Source organism: Muntiacus reevesi, chromosome 3 (genome assembly GCF_963930625.1).
Source record: "Muntiacus reevesi chromosome 3, mMunRee1.1, whole genome shotgun sequence".
NCBI lineage: Eukaryota > Metazoa > Chordata > Mammalia > Artiodactyla > Cervidae > Muntiacus > Muntiacus reevesi.
Genome location: NC_089251.1, coordinates 33,803,395 through 33,815,256, shown reverse-complemented (window position 1 = coordinate 33,815,256; position 11,862 = coordinate 33,803,395). Strand labels below are relative to the sequence as shown.

General features: G+C 50.8%; 1 protein-coding gene across 1 annotated transcript in view; it reads right to left on the bottom strand.

Annotated features, from left to right (window-relative positions):
• Window positions 1-269: 269 nt before the first annotated feature.
• The window catches only part of BABAM2 (BRISC and BRCA1 A complex member 2), a 393,777-nt gene continuing 382,184 nt past the window's right edge, over window positions 270-11,862 (bottom strand). The window contains exon 12 of the mRNA XM_065927231.1: window positions 270-729. Within this exon, the coding sequence (XP_065783303.1) occupies window positions 666-729 (64 nt within the window). The 3' untranslated portion in view covers window positions 270-665. The remainder of the gene's footprint in view (window positions 730-11,862) is intronic.

Genomic DNA, 11,862 nt, shown 5'->3' with positions numbered 1-11,862 from the left:
GCATCGGGAGGAGGGGCGGGAGAAGAGAGAGAAATTTTTTGAGGCATTGAACAAGCCTGGGTCAGGATGGGCTTTGTATCTGGAGTACACACAAGGGCCTGGAAGTGAGGCTGGTGCTGGAACCTAGTTGTTCCTGAGCACCGGTCTTGGGCCCAGCTGGGAAGTGGCTGAAACCCTGCCAGCTGGTCAGACTCATTCAGGCAGCACCTTTACTAGTGGAGGACTGTCCAAAATGAGAAACACTGGGGTGTGAAACACACAGGCACTAGTTTCGGGTGAAAGAGAAAAGCAAAGGTGTGTTTAATCTGAAAACTTAAAAAGAGGTCTCAGAGACAAAGGCTTTGGAATCAGGGTGTGTGCATTTAGGATGTCTTACTTTCCCTGGAAAATACGGCATCATGATTTGTGACTTTATTTCTTTCAACTAAGAAATATACTGCAGGAAACAAAGAGGGAGCCACCAGAGGCGGGGGGGCAGGGGGGGGCTCTGGGACCCAGGTTCCCGCCAGCCAGCTCAAGTCTGGGTTCCAGCGGGGGAGCAAAGCTGCTGTGTGAGCGAAACGCTGCCATGAAGACATTCCAATGGCTTCCAGGAAGCAGTCATATATGCTGACACGCATGTGGACAGAGAAGTCTGGCTGGCTACCTCTCAAGACTGGTGTTTCCTAGAGCTTTCCATTGGCAAACGCTGCCTCCTGGAACTGAGGGACAAAGGTTTTGAAATAAGCCCTGGTGGGAAAAGGGGAGAAAAAAAAATTGTGGTTAGCACAAACAACTTGAAAAAAAAAAGTGCAACTCAGAGCTTTCAACCTAACTCAGAACAGTTGTTATTTATTGTTCATGCATCTTGGGTTGGATTTTCCTTCTCTGCTGATGCAAAGCCTTCTGGATTTTTCCAAGAGAGGTCCAAGAGAGGTCCATGCAGTTCACTGCTGTGCCCTCTCTCATGGATGCTTAAAGGGCCTGTATTCAGAACTTCCTGGCTGCCAATTCCCATTAGACATCAGTACTTAGGTTCTGTCTGCCCTTTCCCAGGTCAAAACCAAGGGTCCAAGCTACAAGCTAGAGAGTGACCAAGCCAAGCAACCAGTCATTTTCATGATCTGAAATATCAACAGGGTTGTACTTTTCATTCAATTGGATCTTCAGCTTCATACAGACAAAGAAAAGGAAAAAGTGCTGGTCGCTTAGTTGTGTCTGACTCTGCAACCCTGTAGACTGTATCCCACCAGGCTCCTCTATCCATGGGATTTCCCAAGCAAGAATACCAGAATGAGTTGTCATGTCCTTCTCCAGGAGATCTTCCCGACCCAGGGATCAAACCCAGGTCTCCTGCGTATAGATAAGCAAGGCCTAATATGATGAATTTCAAGGTGATCCATGGTCTTCATTTATTTGCAAACATACTCGTGGTTTGATCTACTGGAAAGAAAACCAGGCTGGGTGACAGGAGAGCCTTCTCAGACTAGCGACAGGATCTGGGGCAGACCATTTGGTTCTTCCGGCACCCAGATTCGAACCTGTAGAAGCGGACGCTCCATTCAATAACAGGAGGCTGTGCCTGGCACTGTCTGAGGTGCCAGAGGTTGGGAGATGCCCCAGACATGGCACCCCATGTGGGTGAGATCAGCATCGAGGAGCAGCAGATACAGAAGAAATACCAACTGCTGTGGCGAGGGCACTTACGGAGGTGCCATGAGGCACCAGCCTGGGGCAATCAACGGAGAAGGAGGTGAAGCAGGCATTTTACACATGTTCCAGGCGAAAGACACAGCAGGAGCAGAGGCCTGCGGAGCATGGGACTGCTGCTCGTGAGCTGGGAACTAAACACTCTTCCAGAAGAGAAAGGGCGTGGTGGGAAGTGGAAGGCAACAAGACGGAGAGGTTGGGGTGGGCACCCTGTGTGCCTCTCGGTCCTCCCTCCCTGGCCCCCGATGCCGGTGAGATCGGAGCAGCTGACTTATCCAGCAGTGTCTCACCCAGACCTGTGACACGAGCTAGCTGACCTGTCACCATCGGTACCATGAAGGCCTCAGGTACCCTACCCAAGTCTATGTTATTAATATTTAGGATACAGTCCTAGTAAGCTTGGTGCTCCAGGCTCCCAGGAGATCAGAAGCACATTAGGAGTCAGGGCGTTCACTTAAAGGTAGATGGCAGACGTGCTGAAGCTGTGAGAGGCAACGAGGCGACGTCCACCGGTGAGAAAAGAGCAGAGAACTGCTCAGGAGTCAAGAAGCTCAAACGGGTGGTTCGATGTCGGGCGAGGAGTCCCACAAACTCAGCAGCCCCGGGGTCACCATGAGGTAGCCACACAGAGCGTCAATGATGACACCTGTCTGATCCCCTCCCCGCAAAGCCAGGTCATGGGAAGCCCTCTTTCACAGTTCAGGGATTTGCTTAGATTTTTCAGTCCTAGCCTCTGCAGCCTCTCTGCAGTGGTTCCTGCGTCTGGAAGCTACTGCCCGGACATTACACATCCAGACCTGCTCCCTCCCTTCTCTCCCTGCTCCTCCTCACCCCCAGGTGACATCTCTCCTTGGCCTCTTCCAGTCCTGCTTCAACTCCCCTCGCTTCCTCTCAGGCTTGAAACACCCTCAGCAGAGAACACCTCCCCCTGCCCCTGGAATCTGGGTCTCCAGTCCTTCTCTCCCAAATGGCCTGTCTCACATTTCCAACCAGGACATCATGACCTGAACATCTATCATTCATCCAAGCCAGTGCATGCCACATGGATGTGTTCATCACTATTACGCATTTGAAAGTGCATCGGGGCCTGGTACTTCTGTAACAGAACCCTCACTTTCCACTTCTCCCTAAACCTCTGCAGCGAATTCATCCTGCCGCTTCTTCCTCTTCCTCCCTGGTGTCCCCACACCCTGGGCTCCCTGCCTTGTTACCTTTTACAACACTGTTGTTTCTTCCTGGGATGCAAGGCTTCATCTTCCTGTTGCAGATAAATGAACTCTCTTTAAGCGTGGGTCTGTGTCCCTACCCCAAACAAGACCCTTCATCTGCCCAAACCCGCAGCCTGGGGTGCCATGATTGCCACCATCTGCACTTTTCCTCAGTCTCATTTTGGGATCATGCCCTGCCCTCCACCACTGAGAAGCTAAGAAAGCTGAAGATCCTCTCCCAGAACACCTGCAGGTGAGTCTCCTCACTGTGATGTCACAGGAGATCAGAAGCACATTACAAGTCAGCGTGCTCACTTAAAGGCAGATGGCAGACATGCTGAAGCCGTGAGAGGCAATGAGGGGATGTCCACCTGTGAGAAGAGAGCAATCAGGGGTGTCATAAGCTCCCTGAGGCCCACACAGTCCAGATGCCAGCCTCCACTCCCACTTCCTCCCATCTAGCCACCTGCCCTTCCTCACACGTGCCATTACAACCCTGGGCCCTTAGACATGCTCAGGCCAAATGCCCTTGCCCCCATCAAGCCTTCCCTGGTCACCAGAAGGCTCTCTCCCTGAATGCACTCTCTGTGCTTTTTCTGGGCGGCACTGCTAGCCCCAGAAAGGAGGGAGCGAGTCTCCTTCTCGGTGACCCACAGGCCTGACCTGTACAGAGTGCCCAGTGAGGACTCCATGGCTGTAATTAAGGTAACTACTGACAACCACCGGTTTGCAAGAGCAGTTGAAGCAGGTCCGTTGCATGCGTTTCGGGGTGAAAGAGAGCAAGTCCAGAAAGCAGGCAGATGCGACATTTAGATTCTGAGGAAGAAAACTGCAAAAGTGTCGTCCGTTCTCAAACTTCAGCCTATGCCGACTGTCAGTGAGAAGGATCAATGCCCTCCACCATCCCTGTTCCAGCCAATCCTCCACCTTTTCTGAGATGCAGAACCTTGGAGCCCTTGCCCACAATTGTCCTTATGGGGAGGAGGACTGCGATGAGGCAGGAGCTGCCCCAGACGGAGAGCCAGGCGGAGCAGGCAAGAGATGCCCTGAGTTCTGCTTCCCCAGGGCGAGAAGGGACAACAAGCCAGCCCTGATGTGACGCTCTCACAGGACCACATGTGGGAAGGAAGCTTGACTGGCTGCCGCCATGGGTTGTGAGGGCCGTTCATTCCTTCCCGGTGTTTCACGTGCTGCTATTTCCCCAGCAGGATTTGTGTTTGCTGGAGGGGGAGCTGGTGGCCCTTCTTCAGGGGGTCCGGCACTGATGGGCGGCTGCCAACCTCCGCTGCATTTGCCTTCCTGCACAAAGGACATCTCGGAGTCCGAGACTGGGTGGGGCGGTGAGGTCCCTGGTGAGGACACTATGGGGAGAGGCGGTTGGCCCCACAGTAGGTGCCCGACGAGGGAGTGGGACTGACTGCTGCTGAAACGGGGCCCCGGGCTCTCTCCTCATGCCCGGTGTCACATGGGGCGAATCTGATGCAGTGAATCTCCTCAGCTCAGTTTTTTCCTTGGAAACTTCTGGGGGAAGGGGCCACACCAGTGCAAGCTCCTTCGACGGAAAGGTCTTGGCAAGAGAGAGCAAGCTTTACAGCAAGCTCTTTCCTTCTTCAGAAAATTCTGAAGTTTCCTGTTCTGTCCTGGGCTTTCCCTGCCAGGGCAAACTGTGTGACGCCAAGGGGAAGCAGTACGGAGCAGTGCTATTTAAAGGCATGATGCTACCAGCTGCTGTCAGTGAGCGCTTCTCAACGCGGAGCCGCACGAAGTCAGCTTGGGGAAGGGGGGAGGAAGGGGAAAATGACAACTGGCTCCCAGCCATTTATAGATTTTTTTTGAAGCACTGTTTTCATTTACTTCAGTTTTTTTATCAGAGAAAGTGGAGAGCTGCTCAGAATATATCACTTGCCAATGGCACTAGTCTGTCACCTTTAAAAAAACTCTTTGACCCAAAGACAACGTAAATGGTAAGCTTTAAAAGTGTAAGCGTGTTACAGGGGTGGTGAGGGGAAGGTCTTCTCACGTCCCCCTTCTCTGGTCAAAAGGGCCTGCAGGATAGAGGCCTTGAGTCAGTCAAGCTCCTCATTCTACTCACACTGGAAGGGAAATTATTTTTAGACCAGATTAGAGCTAAATACACCTGAGGACAACATCAGGTTCTGACCCTTTTCACTGATCTCAGTCCCTTCACTCTGGGTTTTATAAAATCACAACTTAGTCTAATCACAGAATCTCAGATCAACAGAATAAAATTTAAAGAACTGACTCCAGGCCGAGGTCTGGTAGGTTTTCCATGAATCGGAAGCAGGATTGGCTCCTGGCCTCAGCTCATAGGCACTGCCAGGAGGGCAGAGCAGACAGACCCTGAGGTCAGGAATCAGGGCGCTGGGGAGCTCAGTGGGTCTGCTTTTCTGGGCCTGGGGTCCAGCAGTAACTTCCCTTCTAGGCACCAGATCCCTCATCTTCAAGGCAGGGAGCTGTGCTCGATGATCTCCAAGGCCCCGCAGGCTGGAGGCTGTGCAGGATAGGCAGTGTGTGTTCTGGAGCCAGCCATGCCTGGGCTCAAGGTTTGGCCCTGCTCCTTACTGGCTGTCCCACCTGTTCAAGTGACTCACCTCTTCAGCTTTAATTTCTTTGACTATAAGAGGGGAGCCATAATGCCTACCTTAAAGAGTAATCCTCATGAGGATTAAATGAGATGCTCCAAGTAAGCACTTGGCCTGATGCCTGGCATACTACTTGATCAATAGATGTCAACTGTTACCATGGGGACCCAGTTGGGTCTGAGGGGGAAAGACTGAGTCCCTGGGACAGCTAGGGCATGTGTGGCTGCAAAAGAGAAAAACCCTGTGTGGATGGAAAGGTCCCAGATCATCCTTTTCTCTGGGCCTTCTTGGATCACTTTTCATAGATCATACGTGCTCGCAGCTGGAGGCACAGAGATGGTTGGTCTCAGGACTTGATAACCAGCCAAAGTTGTCAGGAAACTGTGAACCTCTTGAAATGCAGCCCAAAGCCACTGGAGGTGGACTCATGGTATCTAAGGATGGGCTCTGCAGTGGGAGGCACCTGCGCCCCTGGCTGACTTTTGCCTGAGTTCTGAGTGTGCTCTTGTGTGCAGCTCTGGTCAAGAGTGTGGTTGGGGGAAGGTGGGCTGTAGGCCTGACAGATGTTTCAGATAATCACATGGCTCTGGCTACCAGAAGTGAGGGTGTCACAGTTGGCCCAGTCCTCAAACAGACCTTTCTCTGTCCAGGACAACAAGTACTGAAAAGGAGAGACAGCGGGGTGAGCAGAAAGAGCCCTGAGCCACGAGGCAAAAGTCATGGGCTCTAGTCGAGGCCCAGCTCCTCACCTCCAAAAGGCAGATGGATACTTGGTCATTTCTAGGTGCCACCCAGTTATGGTTCTGAGAAATCCACATGACTTTGAGCAAGCCACTTAACCTCTTTGTGTCTTGACTCTTCACTGGTTAAATCAAGGCACCAGCCAAGCCCAGGCCTCGAGGCACTGGAAGGACTTGTGCTGTGGGGAGGCAGTGCTTGTCATTATCTGGGATGCTTTTTTGCAAACATGGCAGAGCTCCGAACACATGTTCCGGGAATCACAGGCAGTGGTGAGAAGGAGGGAGGCTCGTTTCTCTCAGCCATGTCTGCCCTCCCACTGAGCAGAGGTCCAGAGTCAGGGAGCTCAAGCTAAGTTGTCAGGGGTAACAATGCCTGGAAAATCCATCATCTAGGTGCTCCTGGGCAGGGGCTCTGGGGGCACTAAGGAGAGTGGGGACAGGGAAGCCGTGAGAGGAATCCTCAGAGGCCTTGAGATGAAGGCAATTAGGAGCCTTTCTCACCAAAAGGGGTTTTCCCTGCTGGTATTTATAAGCCTTGATTTATTCAATGGACCTTTTCAAAAGGACAAAAATCTGTGAAATCAACATCTAAACATTTGAATCAGTACCACTTTAAGAAAATGAAAACAAAAAACAGAGAATAAAAAGTCCCAAGAGGCTGGAGACTCCGGGGAAAGAGGAAGGAAGCCCAGAAAGCAGATGGAACACTGTGCAGGTGCCGCTCATGATACTGCCGCGTGCAGCAGGAGTCATGGTCCCATTTTGCAGGTGAGAGCCGCTGACCCCAGTGCCCCCAGAGCTCGTCTTCCCATGGGAGCCCGACCTGACGGAGTAGCCCCTGGGATCTTGCTGCCTTTAACTTCATTTACTTGGGACCTTTGATTCTGCAGAAGCCTAAACAGCTGCTCTCTTCCGAAAAAGGACTCTGAGGTCTCTCTCTGGAATTCCCAAATGCTTTTCTTTGGGCAATCATAAGATGAGCCTTACGATGTTTGCTCGAGTCAGGTCAGTTTGGGGGTGGGTGGGACAGGGTGGGAGAAGCGGTTTGGGGACATGAACCTCACTGTCAGGAAATCAAGGACACACAAATCAAGTCAGAATTCATTTTTGCAAATAGAGGCGAGTTCCTAAACATCTAAGGCTCCTTTCTTTTTTCCAGTTTTCTTCTGCAGCTGTGACTTCAACTGGCACATGTTTTTAATCAGTCATATGCAAGCTGACTGTGGTCTGAAAATCAAAGCGGTCCTGTAAATAGTGTAAGACAAGTCCTGCTAATCATCCTTGTGGTCTTGCCTTGTCCTCATTGTCCTGAATGGCCATGGTAAAGACTGACTCATCGGGGGTTACTCTCCCGTGGCAAAGGGGTCATCCTCATAATAGGATCCCCACAAAGAGACCTGGTTCTGCCTCAATGCCCATCACCCCAAGCCCTCCAAAAGCCCCTGTGAAGACGGCCCACCCGACTCTGGGCACCCTGGTGAGCAAATGCCTGGCACGATGGGAGTTTATTCTGTAGCTGTGCCCTGCCAGGCCAGCCTGGATTGCTGGTATGGGCTTTAGGAACAAACAAGTGGTTATAACTGGTTCATGTACACAGTCTCCCTTGAGGTGCCAATCCTCGGGCAGGCCTGGTTTGTTTTTAAGGAATCTAAGCTCGCAAAACAAGGAAACTAACCCACGAGCTGCAAAAGGGTTTGATATCACACTGAGAACACGCTCGCAGCCTCAGGCAGAGGCCCTCGCCCTCAGCTGGAATCAATCTCCCCTCTGCCGGGTTCCACGGCACACTGGCCTCCAACCTCAGGCCCAGTCATGGTCTGCCTTGAGTTTGAGATGTTTAGATTGGTGTCTAGACTATGTCTTACACAGTTCGGGCTCCTCGCCCATGAGAAAGCTGGCTGTAGTCTCAGTATGTGCTGAATTAAATAAAATGCTGTTTTAGGAGGACAAACAACCAACTGGAATCCATTTCTAGACATCAAAGTATTGGGATGAAATCTGGCTCCTTCTAAATCATAGGGTATTTGTCAATGGGTACTGAAATGATCAAAATTACCTAGTGGTTCTCCCTCCATCTGAGACTCTCCGAGGAGGCCTTCTGGAGCCTAGCCCGTTCCTCTGGGGCTAAAGCAGCATGCAGCCAGCTTCTGCAACTGCAGGGCCAGTCCTTGCCCAGGAGTGGGGGTGGGGGTGGACTGTAGGTGCCTCTGCTCCCTCGGCATCCTCTGGTGCAGGGTCTGAGGAGGAGGCCATGAGACGGCCAGCTGGCAAGAAGAGGGGGGTGGGCAGGGAAGTCCTCCTGGGCTCTCCCAGCCACAGGGCTGCTTTCCTCCCCTGGGCTCTAGCTCTTCCCACATCTGTCTATTCACCCTGCCACGTCTGACCAGAAGCTCCTTAACTGCAAGCCCCAGTGCACATATTCATCCCTTTCTGCAGCCCAGCTTCAAGTCTAGTGCTGACACACTGCAGCTCAACAAACATTTCTCAAACGATGTAAGAAACACGTGGTCTATTTAAAGATGTACTTTAGAATGATAAAATTTTATAACAGAAACCTCAGCGGCCGTATACGCCAACCATTATGGGGAAGGGAAAACTAAGGACTGGAGAAGTTAATAGTCCCCTCTCACAAAGCTGAGCTCTTCTCTGAAGCCCCTTGAGGGCAGAATTGGGTGATGGTTCATCCTTAGTGCCCTGTGGTGCTCACCATCCACAGGCCTCACAGGCAGGAATGAATGAATGAATGGCTGTCCCAAGGAGCTGCCCTGAGACTGCAGAGCTAGTAGGTAGAATCTGAGCCTGTCCTCCCTATCTCCTTACTCTCAGGCTGATGCCCTTTCCACTGTGAACCTGCCTGATGAGACACTGGGAGGAGCAGCCGACAGTGTGGCCACAGAGAAAGGCTGGCCCCCCTCTACCCTGGAGGTGGGGGCGGGTGGGCTGTGATGACCCAGTGCACCTGGCTGCGCTAAGCTTAGGCCAGATAGTGGGCTAAGGAATGTGGTGCCTCCTGAGGCGTGGGACCCCAGAACAGAGCTACTCTCTGTGTCCACCCTGTCACCCTATTTGCACCTACATCTGACATATCTCAGGTGGTAGGTGCCATGGCAATGGGCATCTCAAGTTGTCTGCTCACTCTGCCCAGGGTTGTATGGGCAGGAGCCCAGCACTGGCCCTGTTGATGGCCAGGCAGATGCCTGTGGAGGGTGCTGGGACTGTCCACAGGCCCTGTCGGGAGGAGGGCTACCCATGCAGCTCACCTGTGCTGGACTGCTGAGGGGAAGCCAGCTGCCTGTCTGATGGCAGTGAGTCACCATCAAGATCACAGACAACCCTCTCCCCCTTAGTCAGCAAGAGGGGAAAAACCAAAGAACTGCCCACAGAGAGGAAGTGCCCAGGGTCCTGGTGGAGCTGACCAGGAGAGTACTGGACCCCTGAAGGACAGAGAACACGTAGGATATCAACTCCTTGGAGCATAAATTATTCTCTTCCTCTCCAGAGAGTCTCTCTGGGGCTAAGTGTTGTTTGCCTGGTTGTAAATTTGGTTTCTCCCACTAGACTCTCAGCATCTAGAGGCTGAAGCTCTGTCTTCCATAGCTTCCCGGGTCCCTGTCTACTGGCTTTTGAATGCACCTCTTGGTCATTGGACAACACTCTGGGTGTTTGCCTTCTTAGGTGGGTGCTCACAGATACCCCTTGAAGATCTGGGGGAGGGACAGCAAGGAGGGCTATGGTCCCTCTTCTTTTCAAGCTAATCCCCTGGCCCAGCAGCTTAAATGATATTCCCAGACACCTGGGCTCACAGACAGAAAAGCAGCAATTCCAGAAAGCGAGCTCTGGTGGCTTGATGCTGAGATGTGAGCATGGTTCCTGGGGAATGGGGTTGGCGGTGCCACTCCGGCTGCTCGGGGTGTACGCTGCCTCTACAAGGGCTTGCCACAAAACAAACAATGAAAGCTATTTTCGCCTTTAAAAAAAAAGAAAAGTGAAAATCCTCTTTGGATGTCTTTGGGTCACTGAAAACAGGCACTAATGTAGGCCTTTTGTAAAAGCGAAGTGGCATAACGTGAACTTTTCCAAAAGAGGGGGACGCCTATATCTTTATTTTTGCCAATGAGAAGTCTATGATTCAGAGAAGTCAAGTAATTTTCTAAGATCACATTGCTAACAGGTGGCAATGCTGCTCGACTCCAGAGTGCACATACTTTGCACACCGCCAGGATTTCCAGTGGAAAGAGTGCTGGTGGCTAAGCGCAGAGTCGAGGCCTCCACGTCTGCATCTCCTGTGTGACGCTGACTCACGACTCTGTTTCCTCATCCACACAATGAAGGCGTGGGTGAGATGATTTCTAAATATTTTTGATTTGGTGATCCTCCCCTCCCAAACATCATTTTAGGATCTTTTATTCTCCTTCATTAAAACTCCATAATACTGGAATTGCCAATGGCCCAGTAATGAATGCCAAGGGCTACTTACTGGTAACTCCCATTACACTTATGTCTGTTTCCTCCATCCTGTAAGTCTGTTTGTCCAGAGGTGGTGACTGGTATCCTTAGCTCTCATCTAGGAACTTGCATTGGGTGACTTTCCAGTAGAATTATGACTGTGATAACAAGGGACGGAAGGGAAGAACTGGACTTCTCGCTCACTTGCCCATCTGGTTCCTGGAAGTATCAAGACATCCTATGGAAGAATGAGGCCTAGTCTGAGTGTCTGGAGAAGGAAGGGCACCTGCAATCACCATAAGGGCACACAGGAGGCACCAGAAATGCTCTCCAAATAATGAGCCCCAGAAGAGCAAAGGTACCAGAAGATTCCTTTAACAGTAACGCCTGTGGGCTTCTGAAAACTCTCCAGAGCTGTTCAGAAGTGATGTGTCTGTAAAATGCTATATACAGTGAGAGGGATTACTACCCTGACATAATTAAACATGAGTTGTGATCCTGGTTCTTGCTATGTGATCGTGGATGAGCCACTTCACTTCTCTGTGTTCCAGATGCCTCATCTGGAAAGTGAGGGGATGGCCTCTGCGTTTACTTCGAGGTCTAACATACAGTCATCCCCTGGAACCTGCCACAGGAAGCTGGTTCCAGGACCCTCTCAGATACTAAAATTCAAGGATGCTCAAGTCCCATATATAAAGTGGTATACTAGTTGGCCCTCTGTATCTTTGGATTCTGCAGCCTTGGATTCAACTAACTCTGGTTTCCTATCCTCCACTGGTTGAATATGTGGATATGGAATGTTACAAATGTGGAGATTTGACTGAATTTGCTTATGACTTATGATGGACATATTCGCATATACTTTAAATCACCTGTAGATTACTTAAATACCTAATACAATGTAAATACTAATATAAATGCTATGTACATAGTTGCTGGTGCTTGGCAAATTCAAACTTTGCTTTTTGAACTTTTTGGAGTTTTTTCCTCCAAATATTTTTGAAATATTTTCTGGATGTGGAACCCACAGATATGAAGGGCCGACTGTACTATTATCCATTATTATTATTATTGCTTTGGTATCAATCCAAGCACTTTAGCCAGAGACAGTTTCTTTAGTGGAAGCAGTAATTTAATAAATGATCTCTCCCTGGGCTTTGCTAAAGGGGTTCCCTC